Consider the following 22,668-nt stretch of genomic DNA (forward strand, 5'->3'; position numbering starts at 1 on the left):
CAAATCGATTCTTTAAAGATTTCATATATTTTTTAATCCTTTTTGTTGAATGGATATCATGGATGGTAGTAGCAGCATTAATGATGAAGGATGATGATGAATGAATGTTGATGAAGATGATGTCTAACAAGAGGGAATCATTTTCTCTGCACAATTTTGTTTTCCAAGCATTTCGTTTGTGATTTTTTGAAAAGACCTAAACCAGATAAATGTTTATTGTTGTTAATTTTTGTTATTTTCTCTCTCTCTCACAAAACTAATACTATTAATTTGCCTAAATATTGCACCGCATGCTCTTTCATGGAAGCTACTTTTAACAAAATCTACGAAGATGAAAGAAAAAAGATATATGTGAGGGACCAATAACGTAACATTGTCTAGAACGAACTAATGATGTAATTTCTGACAAATATGAGAGACCAACGATGTAATTTTGAAATTGAGGTGACTTGAAGTTTACCTGTTATAACAGGTTAAATACATACAACATAACAATTTAGATAATTGAATGCATATGATAGGAGATCTTAAAGTTGAATGCATACAATAGAAATTTAGTGAAAGTCAATGTATTTTTAAACAATTTTCCCTAAATTTATTTTGGGTAACCATTGTATGTTTGATTTAAATATATTGTATATTGTATATATCATCAATACGTGAAAATAGGTTTGGCACCCGAGCCTTAGCTCATGTGGCACATGTCAGCCTCCGATTGGCTGCTTAGGCTCGGGTTCACCATTACAAACGTCGCATCTATAAAATGAAAATGTACAATTTAGTCCCTCCACTTTCTTTTATCCGATTTTAGTCCTCGCCCATCTTTCATTTACACCCCTCCATTATGTACGATCTACCCCCTCCTTTCTTTTGACCGCTTTAATCCTCGCTTAATTTTTACTTTAAACCCTCATTTATCTTTCTAACGTATTTAATGGGTCGTCTCAAAATTTTTTAGGAACTTTTCAGGTGTTGGTTGATTCGGTTGAGTTCTGGACCATACACAGGTCGTCTCAGATTTTTTTTAGGAACTTTTCAGTATTTTAAGAACTGCTATTGCTTATGTACGAAAAAGCTTCACAACGAAACTGCTTTTTAACGAAACTTTTCCTACAATGATCTGTAACATGAAAATATGATTAAAATCACGCGAAAAATAAGACGAAGTAACAATGCGGCAAATTTGAAGGTCATTGAACTCCATAACCAAACAACCCCCTCCATTAAACATGACCACCCATAAAGGCAAATACAAAAGGGATAAGCTGAAGTACACCCAACGCCTTTCCTAAATTCGATGCACTAGCTAAATAATAAAATTGCACTTGTGACTTATACCGAGTTACTTATTTATTTTTTGAACATCATGTTAGGAGTCACTGACGGGGGCCAGAAGCCACTTCCCGATCATATTCGGACCGCGTGTCAGGAGGAAGCCCCAGGTAAACTGCCCAAAAGGCACAATTTAAAGAAAACCCCCTCAGTTCGAATTCGCACCCATTATGTTCTCATCCCATGAACCCGGATACCCCGAGGTACCACTGCTCTATTAATGCAAGTGGTTATAAGATATTCACATGCATAAGTGAACGGGTCGAACAGTCATCTCCAACGTTTTAGTATAAAGGCTTAAAAAACTTCACCGTTTACAACAAATCAAGTTTGCATTCTTTATATTTTTCCAATGACGATTTTTAGATTGCTTCCCTATCACTATTATATGAAGAAAGAATTACTTAAGGGTCAAAGACCCGTTAACATCATATTTGAATATCAAGAATTCAAAGAACATCACCATTTACAGCTTTGTATTGAACAAATTGACACTCATCTGGTCATTCCAGCAGCTTCTTGGTTCTTATCTTCAAAGTTGTTTGAATTTCCACTTCCATTTGCTGCCAAAATTAACCAAATGAGCAAGAAGATAAGAACAATTGCTGTTATTTAAGAACGTTGTTATGACAGCGAATAAAGAAAGTTGTTATGTAACAACTCGCAAAGAACAAATGCTGCTGATTTTCATAAGATTATTATGCACCTTCCAATTGATGATGTGGAACAGATAGAAATAAAATTACTCACTGATTAATTAGTTTTGTTTTAGCAATGAATCTGGATTGGAAACTAACCACAATGAAGTATATTTAACTTGTACTTCGACTTATATTGGATCCGATCCCAATTTGGGAACAATAGCAGAAGATAGCTCTATATGGGAGACGCGAACAGCACCTATTAGCCGCTCCGGCAACTCATCTGCAGTGTTTGCCTGATGAACACAAAACGAAATGAATGGGTTAATTGGGTCATATCTTAAACGACTCAAATGGAACTAGCTATAAACCTAAATATTGAATTGGTCGAAAATCATCGAGAGTCTTTTTAATGCCTAGAATCTCCCAAAATTGCTTTGTTCAGAAACGTATATTAACACCGTAGGAAAACATATTCTTAGTCCTATTTACACATAGATAAAGCACAAAATATGAAAGGGTCTGTTTGTCAATCTCTATACACAAGTACATAATCATTCAAATTCACCTTCATGTTTAGCTATTAAAATAAGTTAGATGTGTTTGGATTATTTGAATCTATGATTAATGAAGGAAATCAACACATAAAAACTATATCATATAATATATATGTCTCTTGCGGTCAGAATTAAGTCATACATCAAGTTAAAGCTTATTATTAACAATTAAATATATTTGAAGTCCTCGATACTGTTGAATTTAGGTAACATACCTGTACAAGGAAAGCCATGTCAACAACGAGACTAGTGATAGCACCAACTACAAGACCCAATACACCATTAGCTACAGTAGAAGAACCGATGTCAACATCAACCTGTCATTTAAATAAAATATATAGCAGGGAAAAGAAACAATGTTAAGACAAAGAAGCATAATGCTCAGATATGTAGGTGGCAGTTTCCACCAGTTCACTTATGAACGGGCCGATTTAGGTTATGTTTAATCTCCAACAGATAGATGGATTTTTTTTCTAGTATCTGATAAATAAGTAGCTTAAAAATGTCAAATAGAACAAAAGTTGCCAAAAGTTTTTACATTTACAGAAAAAAATCCTAAATCTTTTTATTTATAAAATAGTTTAACAGTTTAATACTGATAAATATCGTTATCATGATCTATATGATACACAGATCATTTAGATATAAAGAAACAGAACGTTTGACATGCCGTGTTTTGCGAAAATCCTGTGTTTTGAGTTTTGACCCCTAAAAATAGCCCGTATTGACCCGAATAAAATGGCCAGTTGGACCGAAAATAAAATGGCCCGCTTCGACCTGTTACCCAACCCCACATCTAGTCTAAACAAATGCAATCAATGAGCTATTTAAGAGAAAAGGGTGGCATTACTTCCAAATAATTGGCAGCTCGAATATAGTTGCAGTCAACTGCTTTTCCCAGTAAGCAAGGGGTGCTTCCAACGCTCTGGCGTACTATCCAGGACCCCTGCATGACCGATAGCATAATAATGTTGATAATAAATTACTAACATCATTGTCATATATGACATCAACAATTTAATAATTGCAACTTTGGACAAAATATGGTTTTATACAATCCAACTGACACGGTATGGCACATGCCAAAAAACTATCCACTTCGATCCGTGTTATCCCATTAGACCACCCCCAACCGGGCCCCCCTTCGCCTTTTGGCCACCTGAACCACTTCTACTGACATCCAACTTTAAAATGTCCCGTGACAAAATATAAACGAATTCATAAGCTACATGAGAATACTACCTTGGGAACTGATGGTATGAGCTTCATCCTACTATTACGGAACTCGTCATCACCATCAACAAAACGTTGCAGAAGAGACCCGGGTACTAATTCCGTTGTCACAAAATAAAAAACCATGCTGTAGTTTGTGGAACCAGGTACCTTCAAGAGTAGAATGTTATTTCTCCTCAAAAAAGTATGCCCGATATTTTAGAACATGATACTGGAAAAAACTTACTTGTAGATTGAACACCAAAGAAAAATGTCCTTTCTCAGAAGCAACCTAAATAAATACATCCATAAATAGCAAGCATTAAAGCACCAGTATAATAAAAACATTGCTAATGATAAGAACAGTTATAACTGTTTCTTTAACTGGAGAATCAGTAGATGAAAAGCGGACTAAAACCTAAACTAAAAGGGCAGGTAACAGCAGTTGCATTTTAGAGCATTCTTTGTCTATGTATGATTGGCTTTAACTTATATAATTAACTATTGGGTGGTCTTTTTTGACCAAGGTCAAAACTACAAAATATTGTACAAAACTCCAATGGCCCCTTTGGCTAATATTAGTATTAGTACTAATAATTATGACTTCTAGCACTACTACAAAATCATCAGAAAAACCAATGTTCTCGTTAGCAAATCTAATTTCGAATTATGTGGAATACAGAGATCTGCCACGAATGGACAGTGTGACACTCAATTTGTTTAAACTCTTGGCATATAATTTTTATCATTTCTAATCTACACAAAGCATTTTCCGGGAAATCATGATATTTTAATTGTATTTATCTAGAAACTTCAGAATCAACCATATGAAATAATTTCAGAGAATAACAACAATTGCAAGTTCAATGCAAAAACACTTACTTGTGCTGCACACCCTGGGCGTCTAGCGACATGATCCATTCGCTTGGTGTCTTTAAACCAGTCAACAGCAACAAGATCCATAAGATGTTTGCCTCCAGGCATCTTCATGCATAATTAGGAAGAGAGAAGTTAGAGGAAACACACGGAAAGAAAAAGTATACAGTAGTAACCGAGTTAAAATACACAATCATGATAGAAAAGTTGTAGTAAACCTTTGATTTATCGTAGCAAAAACGCTTGCTGCGCACTCTAAAGTTGTTCCCCTCAGATATTGTCCAACAATCACGGGCACTTTCCTTGTTATCCCGACGGAGGTTACCAGAAAAGCAGGATAAATCGACTTGAACAACAGGTTCTTCTTGAACGGCTATAAGAAACGGAATACGCTGTGAGTAAAATTCCTCTTTTGGATATTCAGGATTTCAATTGAATACACTAGAAGTTGCGAGTGGCAAAGTTCAGTAACAAGTCAAATAATGTTTGAAGAACACCCAGGTAACTCACTAAAAAACATCAATGTGCCTATAATTATTAAAAACCCATTTTATTACAACATGATCCGTATCTCGAGGAAAATATTTAGGTGGTTGTATGTTTTAAGAAAATATTTTAAACACTTTTCAACCCACTTGACAAATTCCCCTTTTAACCAACCATTTCGTTGACCAGATTGAGATAAAATAAGACCGAAATTAATCCATTCCTAAGTGGGTCAAAATTGCCATCACTAGCATAGATATTCATATTCTAAGAGAACAATCATGAATGCCTACCCGTTCGTTTCATCTCCTGCTCAACACGATATGTCTGAAAAGGTTTAATATAGAGATAAGAAAATGAATAACGAGATATTGCAGTAATAATCCCAATAATAGATAATAGAAAATGCCGCATTTGTTTGAGTAATGCTACAACATGCCCCCTTGTATATTCAGGTTATGGGGATTTAATATAGATAAAAACATTCCAACCTCTTCCTCCGGAATTGGGAAGTCTTCATCCTCATCTGAGTATTCATCCATCAGTTTTGCAGCATTATCAAGAGACTGTTCTCGATTATGATTGGAAGTTAACAGGTTTTTCTGTGTACTTTTTCGGGATGATTTCATATTAACCATCACTGGTATTCTTGGAGGAACATGCCTTTCGTCAGTCTGAGCAAAATATTCCCTTAGTCCTGTCATCGAATATTGAATTAAAATTCATGTTTGGGGAAAAAGCAGAACTCTATAATGATTTTCTTTTAGAAACAAATATATATGTTGTTCCTGCAAATCTTAAAATGGATGTATCATTTGAAATCTAGAATTGTCTTGAATTTTGAACTATTTACTAAAAAATATGGGGCAAAGGATAGTAATTATCCCATGGATGAGAAATATAGAAGCTCACCAGCAACACTATTTAACATTTGTAGCAAGCAATATTGCTGAAATGATGAAATATAACCCACACCCCATCCCTTGAGATCAATTTGCATGAGATGCTGAACTTGTGTTCTTGGCTTCCCATTTCGAGGTTTCAAAGGAGAAATATTAAACCCTCCACCTAAATTAGAACCATATAAAAATAATTGTAAGTTTACCTGAAATTTAACACAATCAAAAAACTTATTTTATGAGAAATGAAAAAGATGTACTCTCAATATGAGCCCGAACATATCCTGGTTGTGGACCACAGTTTTCATGCTCCCTTGAGCAAAATAGCACAACTGCCAAATGATGTGAAAAGATTAAATGCTAATATATCTATATATTAATAGAAACATGTGAAGGTAAAGTAACAACGATATATGTGTTCACTCACCATAACTCCCATCATCATTTCGGCGCCAATACCTCACATAACAAAGATCACGTGGCCATACAAACCTGCAATAGCAAGCAACAACATAAAAATTTTGAACTGGACCAGTTTAACAATGATCATAGGCTTTTGCGTTATGGTAGGAGTAGTGACTTCAGGTCAAAAGATGTCATTTTTATGGTTGGTGGTAACAGGCTAGGTGGGTAACCTGTCCATTCGGAGTCTTATAGATAATGTATTACATAAAATTACAAAGACCACTCTCAAACTAATAGCATAATTGTTTATATAAATCGATTTATGAATTTCAAATATCTGAATAATATTATGGGCAAGTTTCAACCCATTTGACCCGTTTCCATTGTAGGTAAATTATCACATATGATACGTTTAATACATTATATATAATAAATAACCCAATTAACCATTGTCAAATATTTTACCACCTCTAGCTTCTAGATTCCATAGCCTGTAGTTTGATGAAACGACAATGTAAAACATAAACAAAAATAAGAAATAATTTGTGACCTCCCATGTATAAAATGTGCTTGCAACCATTGAATGTCAATAATAGAAACAAATTTTTATTCTTGAAAATATTGTGCTAAAAAACAAGAAGCTTACGACTATAACTACAAAACGGTAACAGGAGTGTATAAATTAGAATAAAAAATCCTTGGAAATATTATAATAAGATCGTCAAAACAAAAAACATATATCAAGGAGAAGAAGCAATTACGTTGGGAACCAATCCAGCTGAAGTCTATGATAGAGAATAGCTGTATGACCATCCACTTCCTCAACTAGGCTACCATCCTGAAAACTACAGTCCCACCTGCATATGTTGAATAAATTCAGATATCATGCCACGTTGAGATCGTGAACATATAAAAAGTACTCTGTCCAGACCAAAATGATAGTCCCCAACATCAGTAGCATCTTAATGTGATTAAATGATTGAGAGTAATAAGTGGGGGTAAAATAGGGACTTTAATGGTTTTTAGTACTTCCTTTTAACAAGTAAAGAATCTTTTGGGAACTAACTAAAAAAGTAAGGTGGACAATTAAAATGGGACGAAGAAGTATCTGAAGGTTGATTTTTCAATCATTTCCTTGCTTCACACTATAATAATGTCAGACAATAATTTGGTTCCACCATATTTGCAGCCATTAGAAACCACAATCGTCAGCAGCATCTTCCCTGATTTGTTGTGAGCCACAACATGGAACCAATAATAAAGTAAAGGCCTCATTCAGGTTCTCTTAACACATAGTAATAACAGGATTTTAGGACTGGCAACCTAACATGAAAATAATGCACTAACAAGTAGGTACATCTTGATGTGATAAACCGCACTAGTAGTACACTGGTACATTATAACTTCGATAACTGATTAGAAATAAGCATCTTAAAATGAATAATAAGTACATAAAAATTTGTCAATAAGACTCACTCAGAGCGTGTTCCATCCATGCTCATTACAAGCTCAAATATTTCTTCACAACTGGCTTCCACAACACCAGTAGCCTTCATAGCCCTACTACAGCTCTTTGGCTGCATATTCAAAAACCATGAAAATGTCGGTGGATATAATGTCATAACTGTAAAACACTAAATACAATCCAATGATCCTTACAAGGAAATCAACTTCAAGAAGCTCTTCAAAGATACGAAGTCCTAGAAATATCAAGAGGAACAATGTCACTAATACAATAATATCCATTAGTTCTAGCAATCGAGTAGCAAATATTAGGAGGGGAATTTCAGCCCGTTTATATTTAAAGAGGTTGATTCGAGCTATGTTATAGTCAAAAGAGCAAAAAGTTCTCCAAGTGTATTCTTTATGAATACAGCCACCAACCACCTAAATAGCTATTGGACAAAATGCGTTTAGGATAAACCCGGCCTGTTAAACCCTGTAAAATAATTACCTCTCTTGACTCGAACCCGTTTAAAAAGTTAACCAATCTGCCCATTTTGCCCAATCTATCTAATTATTCCCACATCGTGTCCAAGCTGTCAGACTCTTGTGCTCAGTAGTGTGATTAAATAAGCTACTCTATGTTACCATTTTGGCATTGAAGAAGCCGCCAATGTTTCCTTGAAATTGCTTGATTACTGGTATTCTGACTTGCCAATGCTGAACTCTCTTGTGTCCAATCCAATATTGATTCAGGAAGACCTGCCAAAACAAAGAGATATAGGTAATAGCAAACAATTAAAAAATAGATCAGCGTATAGAACAAGGAAAAAAAAGAAGAAAACAATCACCATTCCCGATGGTTGTTCTTCGCAGCAAATTTGGATTTGAATCGTCTTCATCTTCGGCAGCACTGCATCTACAAAGCAGAAAATGGAGCAAGATTGATTAAGAAAACTAGTCGTGGCAATATGGGTGGGTCGGTAACGAGTCAAAACGGGCTATTTTTGTGCAGATTCACCTGAAACAATCTTTGTTAGAAATTTTAACTTTCTATAAATACTTATTTGTTGTCAATGATCAAAAAAAAAAGTTAATTATTACAAGCTAATGTTTTCTATTGGCTAAAGGGTTTATGTACTAAAGATACACTTTAACCAAACACAGACCCACTTCAACGGTGTCATTTTTATTTTTACTATGTTCTATAATTTAGCCCATTTGACCTGTTTAAGAAAAGAAAAAAAAAAAACCCCAAAAAGACCATGCACAAGTAAATGGGTCGAAATTTCCACCTGTATAAAAAACCCATGACGTCCAAAAAAAAATTTAATAGGACTTCCAAAGAACTCACCGATAGAACGTCAATCCTATTTTGTTTAATTACATTTTTACAATTTGTTCCAAGTTGATTCTTGCAATGAAGTGCTTATGCAAGAAGTTTGGGATAAAAAATCCACGCTATTGTGAAATTTACTTACTGACTTTCCTGATCTGATGAGGAAGCATTCCTTCCACTATCCATTCCAGATTTATATTCAAAAGACACATATTTATTCCCAGTAGCGACTAATGACTCCTGATGCTGCAAACCACATGCATGCACAACATATGCAGCAGTTAAAAATTAGATATGCCATAATATTTTCTTAACAAGGATGAATATAAAATATAATAAGATAAAGTAAATATGAAGCAACCATTATATCAAAATTGATCGTTCATGAATATAATCAAAGGGTAGGAACATTACATGACATCACCATTACATTACAGATTTTTAATATATAATGAAGGATTAAAAGCAACATGTCAACCCGCACCCCGCTATACCAGCCATATCAGTTTTCAAAGGTACCTGATCAATAATAGATTCAATTTTCTCTTTCCATATAAGCGCCTCTTGGATGTTAAAAGCCGCCATCTATATAACAGAAACAAAAAAATAAAAAATATATATATCCATTAACTCCAATAAGTCGTTGCTCTAACAACGTACTGTGAAATATTTTAAAATTGAAAAGAATGTAGCAGATCCTATTATGCATAAGTATTACCCACAAAACCACTTGATAGTAATTGCATTCGCATATTCTGATCAAAATCACTATTTCAGGCAAATGAACAAAATAATTAAAAAAACTTTATTTTCTATCCTAGATCGGATGAGCCATCCCTTCATGAGTTTGGCAGGGATCTAAATTATAGACATAAACATTAGGTAATCAACTTCTCATATTAATAAACATGATTAGCATACCTACACAAAATAAGACCAAACTACGAGCCGATAGTTGAGCCAAAGGTGTAGCATAACAGGATGCAAAAGAAAAAGAAACCCATATAATTATTCGATCTTACACAGTAGTGCAATTATATGATTTCCAAGGGTCTGTTCGCTAAATCCATCCGGCTTAAAAGTCCTTATGTATATCAGCTTTAAGCAGATTCAAAATCCAGATAGTATGCGGCCATATCATATCCAAAACATTGGATGCACATCATTCTAGTATATACGCTATACATATTTAGGACACCCGTTCTTTTAACCTCATTAAAAAATCGTAAATTACAATTACAATGTAAACTATAAAACAATATAATTCACATCATCTCTAACTCGTCAAAACGATCTTGCCTAGACTTCAACTCTTGGTCTAGCTCTCCCTTCTATAATTTTAATTTATAATGATAATGATAATAGAAATAATATAACTCTTTTATATTTTAACTGCTTGAAAGTATCCCTTATATAGTAGCTCTAATTATATGATTAGTCATCAACCCACTACTATATTAGATTTGCCCTTTTTCAATAGCTAATACGTATAAGTATGTGTCACTTGTATCTTAATCCTTATCACTAATTTATGCATATTCGACTTGCCACACTTCTAATCTAGTAAGTTAAGTGGTTACATGACCACTTTCTTATGTTTTATTTCCAGTTTTAGTAAACCAAATAAGTCATAACTACATTCTATTTTTCTCATGCATTTCTCAATAATTTGTACGCCAGGCCAACTTATATAAAACTAAGACATCATACAATTACTTCTAAACATTTCCACCATGTGTATATATTGATATTCTATTAGCTCATAACCACATAATAGTATAATACTTTCAATAAATTTTTAGGATGTTACAGTATTTGATTAACAAGGTGTATATTGAAATAAAGATGGCATACATATAAAAAGTAACGAGATATATGAAGTCATATACGGTATGTTTCTTCTGAGTCTTTAGAATGGGAATGTTTATAGTAATAGAAGGTATTTCATCTAATGATTAAAGGTTTGTGTTTTAAGATGTAATGATTGAAAGAATAAAAAATAAAAGGGTTTTCAAAAACCCACCTAAATTGGTAGGTATAAATGGGTATACAAATTTTGGTGGACCCTAACATAATCTTTCTCTGATACTCTCTTTCTCTTCATCTTTTTTCCTTCATTAATAAGTAAACTTTATTTCCTATCGAAATAATTATAAACTTAAATTAATAAAATAATCAGATATGTTCTTTTTCCTCATTTTCTTTCATACAATCATACCTATACCCATTTACAACACATAATATAAGTCACACTCACTGTTCATTGCAGAGCACTTACCGTAATCCGGTGGTATTTATCTTTCTTGTTGTAGATAGACAAAACGTACACCATCTGTTCCAAAAAAAGCGAAAATATCAGTACAATATGCCAAGAACATAAAACAAACTTCTTCATGTTCCATCATTCAAAAGACCAATCTACTACATGTCATAATCTTTGTGAAATGGTGGAAATGTTGTAGCATTCTGATAAGAATGGATGAACAGTGGAACCAAAACTAATCTGTTGAAAAGAACAGAAACTAATGCTAAGTAACACTATAGCAAAACTAATCTGGTGATAAGAAATCAAAATTCTTTCATAGTGTTTTAAAAAGTAGGGTTCAAAAGAGCAGAGTTGACCACATTTGTGATGAAAATGGTAATAGATTCAGTGGTGATCAAGTGGGCCAGCAACTTGTTAAACACTTTAAAGATTTTTTGGGTGAAAAAAGACAATGCAGCTCTGTGTATGATCTGGGTGACATTTTTAGTAGGTCTCTTACTTCAGAAGAAGCTCTAGCTATGGTGGTCCCCATCACTAATGAGGAAATCAAAAGTGCCATTTTTGATATAGATGATAACAAGGCTTCTGGGCCAGATGGATACTCTGCAGTCTTTTTCAAGAAAGCTTAGAACATTGTGGGCCCAGATGTATGTGCAGCAGTCCAAGAGTTCTTTCAAAATGGCAAGTTACTTAAGGAGGTTAATGCTACTCTCATTGCTTTAATTCCTAAAATTGATACCCCTAACAAGGTATCTGAGTTCAGACCTATTGCATGCTGCAATGTACTTTACAAGTGTATAAGTAAAATCTTAACCAATAGATTGAAAAGTGGTTTAGATAAGCTTGTTCATTGTAACCAAAGTGCATTCATCCCTGGTAGAGCTATCCATGACAATGTTTTAGTTGCTCAAGAAGTGTTAAAAGGGTATAATAGGTCAAAAGGACCTAAAAGATGTGCTCTTAAAATTTATCTGCAAAAGGCTTATGACACTATTGATTGGGGATTTCTTAAAGATATTCTGGTTTGTTTTGGTCTGCATGAAAAGATGGTGCAGTGGATTATGGAATGTGTTACAAATACAGCATTTTCTATTTGCATTAATGGAGATATTCAAGGATACTTCAAAGGGGGTAGAGGTCTTAGACAAGGAGAACCCATTTCTCCATATTTGTTTACTTTGGTGATGGAAGTGTTCAATTTGATTATGGCAGATCATATTTCTAGTTCTAGTACCTTCAAGTATCACTATAAGTGTAAAAGTATGCAACTTTCCCATATTTGCTTTGCTGATGACTTATTGGTATTGTGTCATGGTGATGAAAAGTCCATGAGGGTGATTAAAAAAGTGCTTGATGATTTTGGGAATACTTCTGGCTTGCACCCTAACTTTGCTAAGAGTACTATATTTTTTGGAAGTGTTCCAATAGATGTTCAAAGTAAAATTGTGCAGTTGTTGCCTTTTGAGGTTGGCCATCTCCCAATGAAGTATTTAGGAGTTCCTTTATTAGCTAAACGATTGGGGATAAAAGACTGCAAAAGTCTTGTTGACAAAGTCAACAAAAAAGTCAACAATTGGAAAATCAAAAAGTTATCATATGTTGGCAGATTGCAGTTGGTGGCTTCAGTGCTTAGTGCAATGCAGATCTATTGGGCTTCTATGTATATGTTACCTCAAGGTATTATTGAAGAGATTGAAAAATCATTGAAAGGTTTTCTTTGGAGTCAAGATAATAGCTCTAGAGGTAAGGCTAAAGTTGCTTGGAAGCATTTATGTTTTCCTAAAGATCAAGGGGGTTTAGGTTTGAAATCCTTGAAAGAATGGAATGCTACTTTGCTGGTCAAACAGATATGGAGAATTTTGACCCAAAAAAAGTCTCTTTGGGGAAAATGGGTCAATGTGGTCAAGTTAAATGGCAGAGATTTTTGGGATATACAGCCAAGGTATAATGACAGCTGGGGTTGGAAATTTTTTCTTGACATGAGAGAGAAGATTAAGCCTCATGTAGCTATTGAAAATGTTAATGGTAGTGAGGTATACAAATGGTTGACTAATGAAGGCAAGAAGGTGGCATTCTCTACCCAGCAGGTTTAGAAGGATTTAAGAACTAATAAACCAAAAGTTGCTTGGCATCATGTAGTCTGGTTTAAGTTCTTTGAACCTAAGCATGCTTTCATCTTATGGTTAGCTATTCTCAACAGATTATCAACTCAGGATAGAATGCAGAAGTGGCAGCCAAATACTGTGTTCAAATGTTCATTGTGTGGTACTTGTAGAGATTCTATAAGTCATCTATTTTTTTGGATGTTCTTATAGTAATGCTGTTTGGGAATCTATGAAAAAGAGAATTATTTTTAGAGGTTTGCCAAATCAACTGGATGGTATTGTTGATAAGCTTGCGCAGTATCCTTACACTAAAAGGTTATGGTGTACAGTGAATCGTATTGTTCTTGCAGCATGTGTTTACTTTATTTGGATTGAAAGAAATTGCAGAATGTTTAATCAGAAACAGAGGTCTGTGGATGTTCTATGTGATGTGATTTTTAGGCATATTCAATTAAAGTTGATGACTTTTAAAGTCAAAGGTTCGAGCAATGCTATGGAGGTGGCTAGTAAATGGAATATGCACTGGAGTAATAATCGTTTGTTCATTTGATGTTTGATGTATTAGATTAGCCTGTTTTGTATTTGATTGTATTGTTTGTTTCTTGTGGGCCTAGGAAGATCCAGCCCATTTGTATGCTCCATTGAAAATAATATATTTGTTCCTTTTGCCAAAAAAAAAAAAAAACACTATAGCAAAACAAAACCAACACTATCATGCAAACACATATATATAAAAGAGATAATCCATCTCATGTTCACTCAAGTTTAAGACGGGGACCAATCTCCCTACCACGGGAACATTGCCAAGGTACGATAATTATCCGCCCTCAAATTTACCACTCAACCTACACCTACGGGTTAAGCAGATGCTAAGTTGTGTAGTGGTTTAGTGCATACATGTTCAAGTTTCATCTCACATGTCAACTAAATACATTAAGAGCATACAAAATTTAAACAGACTTACAAGTCCTTGTTGAGTTTTTAAGCCTCTGTCCTCCACCCTACAGTTTCCATCAAGAACCAAAGTCTGGATTGGAACCTAATAAACATTGACCACAGTCAAAATCAAATCATAATTTGATAGAATGCCAATAAACATTCATTATTACAAATCAAATTACATACATTCACTAATCCAATTCAATTTCACAACTGATTCTTACCACATTATCTTGAGGCTTCCTCTTGTAGTAAGCAAGCAACCTTGACTCAAGAACAAAATACCTCATGTGTATGAATGATCTCCCAATCTTCCTCCTTCCATACCTCACCATCCATCCTTCATACACTACCTTCGAATTCGACATCTTAATGTTCACTTAAAATCCTAGATCATTCAACTATCACTACACATTTCCTTCAATCCTTCACGAAACTCATACAATCAATCAATCAAAACCCTAAAACCAAAACCTAAACCTCTAATTCAAATCTTAAACCGAATTCCTTCAAATTCAAATCAATTCAGCGATCTAGTGAACTTGATGACTAATCAGTCATGCGATCAATCAAATATCGTAAACCTAAACCTCACACTACAAAATTTTAGAGATAAAATTCTTTAGAATGAAATCAATAGCAGCGATCTGACGAAATCCGGTGAAACTAAGAGTCAAAATCGGGCTGCAACGCAGAGTGAAATTGACAGCATAAATGAGTGGCCAAATGTATAGATATAAGTAATTTGTATTTATGTGTGTGTGTGTGTGTGTGTGTGTGTGTGTGTGGGTGTTTGTAACTTGAAGAAAAGACGAAAACACGATTGATGACGTAATACAGTTGGTGATGTTGGCCTGCAAGAAATATGGAGTGTGGGGATGAGAGATTGATGGAATGGGGATTATCAATAAAATCAGTTTGATTAATTTGATTTTTGGCTGAAAATATCCAAATTAAATTAATTATTAGTAATTCTCTATTCCTCCTTTTAGAAACCCAAAAAACTTTTTTTCAATTTATTTCCTTTCATAGACTAGAATATCTCATAGAATTAAAAATAAAATATCAGAGTGCATACGACACACTATATAATATAGTACTTATATAATATAATATAAAATAAAATATAAAATGTATGATTCCAGCGGTAGTACTTGCTACCAGCAAAATACACGATGCATTTAAAATTTTGTTGGACTTGCATCGAGTTACACCACTGAATAGTGTAAATATTTTTTAAGTAACACTATTAATCCGTATAATTTTTTTTTGAATTTTTAATTAGTGACACTCATGACTATTCTAAATACGTCACTTACTCTACCCCTATTTATCTACCAGTTAAATTATTAAATAATTTATTTTATCAAACACTTAAAAAAACTGATTATTAAACTATTATATAAACAAACTTAATAGTCAAATCAAATTATTAGACTATTGTCTTGTCAAAGCATGATCAAATCAAAATTCTTTTAATATATAACATGTAAACAATTCACAACTGATTATATAGATTATAATTATCAAAAAGCGTGTATTCATTTTTTTAAAATGTATATTTAATAGATTGATAATATGCGGTGTAATGAGATATAATCGAGAAGTTTATGTATCGAATCTAATTAATAGACATTGTAATTTGTTCAAGTAAATCCTAAGGCCTACTCAAATAGATCGTGGTATTTGCATCACTTATAACTCATTAGATAATATGTTATGTTTTGATTTAATTTATGTTTTTCGAAAAAGAAAAAAAAAAGAGATTCGTTACATCTACATATTTTACACAAAAAGATTGAAATTAAAGTAAATGGACTAATTAAAATAGTTTTTGTTTCTATGTTTCTAGCTCATGGTATGATTGACATACATTATCGTATGAACGTTTTTATGTAAAGTTGTGTGGAATTAATATTAATATTTCTCTAAAATAAAAGAAAACTTTCTTGTAGATATCTTCAGTCCACGCACATGAAGGTAACCCTGCAATATCCAAACATACAATTCGTTCCTGAACAACAAAGCAATCGTCATACCTTTTCCATTCTGTGAGATAAGATAAGATGGCTAGATTCTTGGAAAAGAGTTCCAATGTTTTCACCTCTTTCAAATTTACAAAGACCGAAAAGTCTTTAACTTTGAATTTACAAGAAGTGTTCTTTGCATTTAGTAGGTAGAACCAAAACAGAACTATCAATAAATTTAAGCCAGATCTGTGAAAAGCGACGCCGTGCGACGCCGTCCCACACAGCCTGATGGCTACATCCCATACCCAAAACAACCACGGCAAGATGCAATTAACCTACTACATCACCAATTTCCCCCATCACTTTGTTGCTTCCGACCTCCGCGAGCTTTTTTCTTGTTATGGCACGATTTCCAATGTCTACATTGCACGTAAACTCTCGAAACTCCAAAAGAGGTTTGCCTTTATTCGATTCCTCTCTTTTTCATCTAATTGTGATCTGAATAGTGAAACAGGGACCTTATGGGTGGGAAATTTTCACGTTTTTGTCTCGCCTGCTAGATTTGAAAGAGGTGCCAACAGACTCCCTAAAGGAGCTAATGCTAAAAATACCCCTAACCCTAATTTCCAGCGTACAAATCTGCTTGGAATTCCCATTGTGCCTGAAAACTCATACTTATCTACTCTAAATGGTTCTGGTAAAGATGGGATGGGTAAAACACCATTGAAACGCATTACGATTGTTGAGGACGAACTCCTTCGTATGGAAAACTCTGATCTAATCCTCATAGGAAGAGCGAAGAACCCAACACAGACTCCTTACCTCAAACGTGTTTGGTATGAAGAAGGTTTTGAATCCATCATGGTTCAATACATTGGTGGGGACTGGATCTGGATTGAATTTCAAAACATTGAAACTGTAAGGAATTTTAAGAAATGTCTGGCTATTCACAACACCCTTACTGACATCATCCCTTTCTCAGAAGCCTTCTCTGTGAAGGACAGAGCAATATGGATCGAGATCTCAGGTCTTCCTACTCGTGCTTGGACAGCTGAGGCGTTTAAAAAAATTGCTTTTCGGTTTGGACGTGTGTTATTCCAAGACACTGAGATTGATGATAAAAAAGGCACTGGAAAAGTCTGTATCTTAACTACATCTTTGAACCTCATTCACGAAAGAACACTAGTTGAGGTTGATGAAAAGGAGTACTCAGTTCTCGTAAAAGAAGTGGGTGACTGGAATCCTGTTATTCTTAATGTTATTCCAGAATCTACTGCAGGAGGCACAAATGATGATGAGCTCTCTATGCACAATGGGAATAATACAGACTCTGATCAGGAGGATTTAGAGGAAGGTGAGTTTGTTCAGGATTCGTTCTGCCATTTGGACCCCAAACAGAATAACCTAAATTGTAATGACGATCAGCAGCTTAATTTGCCTAAACCTGATCCTACTCCGAACCTAAATCAGGAGTGTAATGACTTGAATAATGTAAACGACTCTCAAAGAAAAGATGCAGAAACGAAATCCTCACCCAATGTGTCAACCTCGCTTTCTAAACCACCCGGTTATCATGAACCCATAGTCCCACATGGTGATGCCGCCCCATCTACAGATTCCACAGGCAATAACAACAAAGCTACTTCTGCTTCTTCCATACGATCTGATGTTGTGTTACTAGAAAATTTAGACAAATTTATCTCGTTCGGGAACTCATTGGGATATGACATGAAAGGATGCCAAAATGACCTAAAATGTATGCTATCGAGCATGGGTGTTGCCAACACCGTGTAATGAATACATTATCAATAAATATTGGAGGAGGAGTGAGATCTATACAAAAGCAGAAATGGGTGAAAAATCTTTGTCAAGAACATGAAATAACTGTACTGGGAATTCAAGAAACAAAACTTACACAACTTGACCTGTTCGTGGTTAAAGCTTTTTGGGGAAACTCTCAATTCGGAGTAGCGTGCTCTAGTTCTCGTGGTAGATCAGGAGGTATTCTTACCATTTGGGATAACACAAGTTTCTTTATGAAAAGAATTTTGTCTTTTGAAAATGTTCTTATTGTTGAAGGCCAGAGAATAGGTAGAGAGGCGAATTGTTACCTTATTAATATTTATGCACCTCAACAACGTTTAAAAAAGAACCGTCTCTGGGACTACCTCTCTACGTATATGAGCAACAACAGTGGAGAGTTCATTCTTTTTGGTGATTTTAACGTTGTCCGGGCTGCTCATGAACGTGAGGGCTCTATCTTTTGTCCTCTTACGGCAGGAGATTTTAACAATTTTATTTCTAATTCGAACCTGGTGGAAGTCCCTCTTTGTGGTAGAAGGTTTACTCGATCAAACAAGTTCTGCAATAAAAGAGCAAAGTTGGATCGCTTTCTTATGTCTAACAACACCCTTGATTCATGGCCGAACATGGTGGGAAGAATTCTTCCAAACTTGTGGTCCGATCATTGTCCGATAACGCTTTTAGTTGATAAATCGGATTATGGTCCCACTCCCTTTAAACTTTTCAACTCGTGGTTTAACAGAGATGGCTTTGATTCGGTCGTTAAGGATGCATGTATTGTCTTTGACAATGCTAATTCATTAACCGGAATACACCCTCTCATTCGCTTTAAAGAGAAGCTTAAGTTCATCAAGGCTAATCTGAAAGCATGGAATCATGGGTACAAAAGGGCCTACAAAATTGAAACTGATACTCTCACTTCTCGTATCAATGATTTGGATGCTCAACTAGATAACGGTGGTAACTCCCTTTCCATCTCAGCTGATCGAATTCAATGTGTCAAGAGGCTGGCCGATTTGATGAAACTGGAAACGATGGATGTAGCTCAAAAAATCAAAAAACAATGGGTTCTTCTTGGCGATGAAAACTCATCCTTTTTTCATTCTTCGCTCAAGCGTAAAAGAAGGAAACTTGCTGTCCCGGGCATTATGTCGAATGGTATATGGGAGACCGCTGCAGACTCTGTTAAAAACGCCTTCCTCCACTCCTTCAAAGAAAAGTTCAAACGTGTTGGGAGTGTAAAGATCGTTAGACCTAGTCCCCACCTCAAGAAATTACAGCCTGAGCAATTATTTTGCCTGGAAGTTCCCTTCTCAGCCTCTGAAATTAAAAAAGCCGTATGGGACTGCGGTGATGATAAGTCTCCAGGACCGGACGGCTTCTCTTTCCGATTTATAAAATATTTTTGGGAGCTCTTAAATATGGATATAGCTAGCTGCATTGAGAACTTTTATAACTCTGGCTACATCCCAAAAGGGTGTAACTCCTCCTTTTTCACTTTAGCCCCGAAGATGGATTCTCCCTTGTTCGTTAAAGATTACCGTCCAATTAGCTTAATTGGGATTCAATATAAAATTATTGCAAAATTACTTGCCAACCGGCTAGCTTCTGTGATTGACACCATCATTAGCCCGGAACAAACGGGTTTCATTAGAGGTCGTCAGATTTTGGACGGTCCTTTAGTTATTAACGAGACGGTAGATTGGTGTAAGCGTAAAAAGAAAAAAGCTATGCTTCTTAAGGTAGACTTTGAAAAAGCTTTTGATTCTATTAGTTGGGACTATATCCTGTCTATGCTCTCATTTCTTGGTTTTGGTAATAGATGGATTATGTGGATAAAAGGTTGCCTCTCTACTTCATATGCCTCGATCCTTGTAAACGGGTCTCCTACAGAAGAATTTCTTATTGGTCGTGGTCTAAGACAAGGAGATCCGCTTTCTTCTTTCCTATTTATTATAGGTATGGAAGGTCTTCATGTCGCCATCCAAGATGCGATTGATGCCAACCTTTATTCAGGCATTTTTATAGGAAAACGAGATGTGGGCAGCTACCTTTCTCATTATTTTTTTGCTGACGACGCTTTATTTGTGGGAGAGTGGAACGATGCAAACATTAATAACCTTATAACTTTGCTTGGTTGCTTTTATTTTGTTTCAGGTTTGCGTATAAACTTGCAAAAATCAAATTTATTTGGAATCGGTATCCCAGCCGCTGAGCTTGATCGTGTCTCTTCGAATATTGGTTGCTCCCAAGCTTCGTTCCCTTTTAAATTCTTGGGCATCCCGGTTTGGTGCTAACATGAGTCTCATAAAAAATTGGAACCCGATCATTGAAAAGGTGGAGAAGCGTCTTGCTTCATGGAAGGTCAATCTTCTATCTTTTGGAGGTCGCCTTACTTTAGTTAATTCCGTTTTAGGGGCCCTTGGCACTTACTACTTTTCACTCTTTATAGCTCCTAAAAGTGTGATAAATCGGCTAGAATCTATCCGTTCAAATTTCTTCTGGGGTGGTAATTTAAATGAGAGAAAAATCCACTGGGTAAAATGGGACGATATCTTAAAATCAAAGGAAAAAGGTGGTCTTGGAGTTATTAGCTTGGAATCTCAAAATAAGGCCCTTCTTTACAAGTGGAGATGGAGATATGTGCATGAAAAAAAGCGTATATGGGTGAAAATAATTGAAGCAATCCATGGTAGACAGACCGATGGTCTCCACCCGATCATCACAAGACAGAGCACTGGATGTTGGAGTAAAATTAATAACTGCTTGGTTTCTCTTCATGTGAATCAGATTGTTAAAGAAGATATTATGGCTATCAAAATCGGGAATGGGAAACTCACTAGTTTTTGGAATGATCGATTGCATAATGGGGTTATCTTACGTGATACCTTCCCTCGTCTATTTGTTCTCGACACAAACAACTCCTGTTCTGTTTCCGAAAGATGGAATGGTAGTGGTTGGTCTTGGTATTGGAGGCGAGAGGTTCGTGGTGGCATAGAGATGTCTCAATTAAACTTGCTCTCTGATATGTTATCCCTTATAAAATGTTCTAACGAAGACGATAAGTGGTGTTGGTCTTCATCTTGCAGCAGCTATTTTACTGTTCGTTCGGTTCGAAACATTCTGAAAAGCTCGACGGATGTAGCTCGTCCCACGTTCTGGAATAAGGTGATTCCAAAAAAAGTCCTTATTTTCTTTTGGCGCTTTTTACTAAATCGTCTTCCTCTTAAAGCAAGTCTTTTGACCCGTGGGGTGGATTTACCGAACCAAACTTGTGCCCATTGTGACCACGCGACTGAAGAAGCAGATCATTTATTCTTCAAGTGCCATATTGCTGTCGACGTGTGGAATTATATCTCTTCGTGGACTGGTCTTTCGTTACCAAGATGGTCGAACGGGTTAGAACTTCGAAACTGGTTAGCTTCAAATTTTCCTAATCCTCTACACAAGCTTGTCATGGAATGTATTTGTATTGCTACCCTTTGGACTCTATGGAAGTTCAGGAACGACTCCGTGTTTAACACATCCAAGCTTAAGAAAAGTCACATCCTAGACCATATTGTTTTATATGCTTTTGATTGGTTGTATTCTAGATATAAGAAAAAGATGGTTAATTGGAACGTGTGGCTCCAAAATCCCACGAACTGTTTGTAATGTTTTTCTAGCGTCTTGCTAGTTCTATTTATTTTTTCTGCCGTTCTAAAAAAAAAAGAAAACTTTCCTTAATAACAATGAAATTTGTTTTATTTATACTCTTTGGTGATTTTTTTTTTTTTAATGCGGTTTTGTTTATCAAGTTAACTTATAAACATCACTTTATCAAGTTAACTTATAAACATCATTTTTTGTTTACAATACAAAATTACGAGCTTTAAGGAGGCAATTATGGATTAATATGAAGACTACTTTATAATGGAAAGCAATTTTCCTTGTACGCACTACTTAAATAATAAATAATTTTATTAAATATATGCTTCACGATTTCGAATTAACAGACCCCATTATTGAGATATGGCGATTCTTTTTGTAAGTCATACTAATAAGAAATATATTATTTATAATATATAATATAACTTTACAACAATAACGGAGTAATTACTAATTCCATTGGATTCTTTGTAATTTTTTTTTTCTTTTGTTTTCCTAGCGTCTCGCTAGTTTTTTAATAAAATTCTTTTGCCGTTAAAAAAAAAAAAGAGTAATTACTAATTACTCTAGTTACTATATACGAGTACAATAGTTTGATCCAACGGTACCCCATGTTTAGAAGCTGGTGAAATAAGGCGCTAGTTGGAATCCCCGGAGTGCAAGATTTTACCTGTATTATGGTAGCCTCTGGCTTCACATGTTTGGTTATGCTGAACACTTTGGTCTGGCTTCCCTTGTCGATACGAT

General features: G+C 35.1%; 1 protein-coding gene across 2 annotated transcripts; it reads right to left on the reverse strand.

Annotated features, from left to right (window-relative positions):
• Positions 1-1,608: 1,608 nt before the first annotated feature.
• On the reverse strand, positions 1,609-15,394 carry LOC139855893 (protein ENHANCED DISEASE RESISTANCE 2-like). Of its 2 annotated transcripts, XM_071845134.1 has the most exons (24): positions 15,339-15,354; positions 14,725-15,184; positions 14,526-14,600; positions 11,469-11,522; positions 9,710-9,775; positions 9,333-9,436; positions 8,703-8,770; positions 8,500-8,613; positions 8,068-8,108; positions 7,885-7,985; positions 7,170-7,265; positions 6,431-6,495; positions 6,264-6,335; positions 6,017-6,172; positions 5,596-5,801; positions 5,398-5,431; positions 4,837-4,991; positions 4,625-4,726; positions 3,990-4,034; positions 3,773-3,913; positions 3,381-3,476; positions 2,746-2,847; positions 2,130-2,269; positions 1,609-1,895 (listed from the first exon to the last, which is right to left on the reverse strand). In XM_071845134.1, the coding sequence occupies exons 2-23, from the start codon at positions 14,866-14,868 to the stop codon at positions 2,162-2,164; spliced, it is 2,145 nt and encodes a 714-aa protein (XP_071701235.1). In that variant the 5' UTR covers positions 14,869-15,184; positions 15,339-15,354; the 3' UTR covers positions 1,609-1,895; positions 2,130-2,161. The 2 variants fall into 2 exon arrangements, with proteins under 2 accessions (XP_071701235.1, XP_071701234.1); XM_071845133.1 differs by having other exon boundaries at positions 14,725-15,394.
• Between the last annotated feature and the right edge of the window lie 7,274 nt (positions 15,395-22,668).

Source organism: Rutidosis leptorrhynchoides, chromosome 6 (genome assembly GCF_046630445.1).
Source record: "Rutidosis leptorrhynchoides isolate AG116_Rl617_1_P2 chromosome 6, CSIRO_AGI_Rlap_v1, whole genome shotgun sequence".
Taxonomy (NCBI): domain Eukaryota; kingdom Viridiplantae; phylum Streptophyta; class Magnoliopsida; order Asterales; family Asteraceae; genus Rutidosis; species Rutidosis leptorrhynchoides.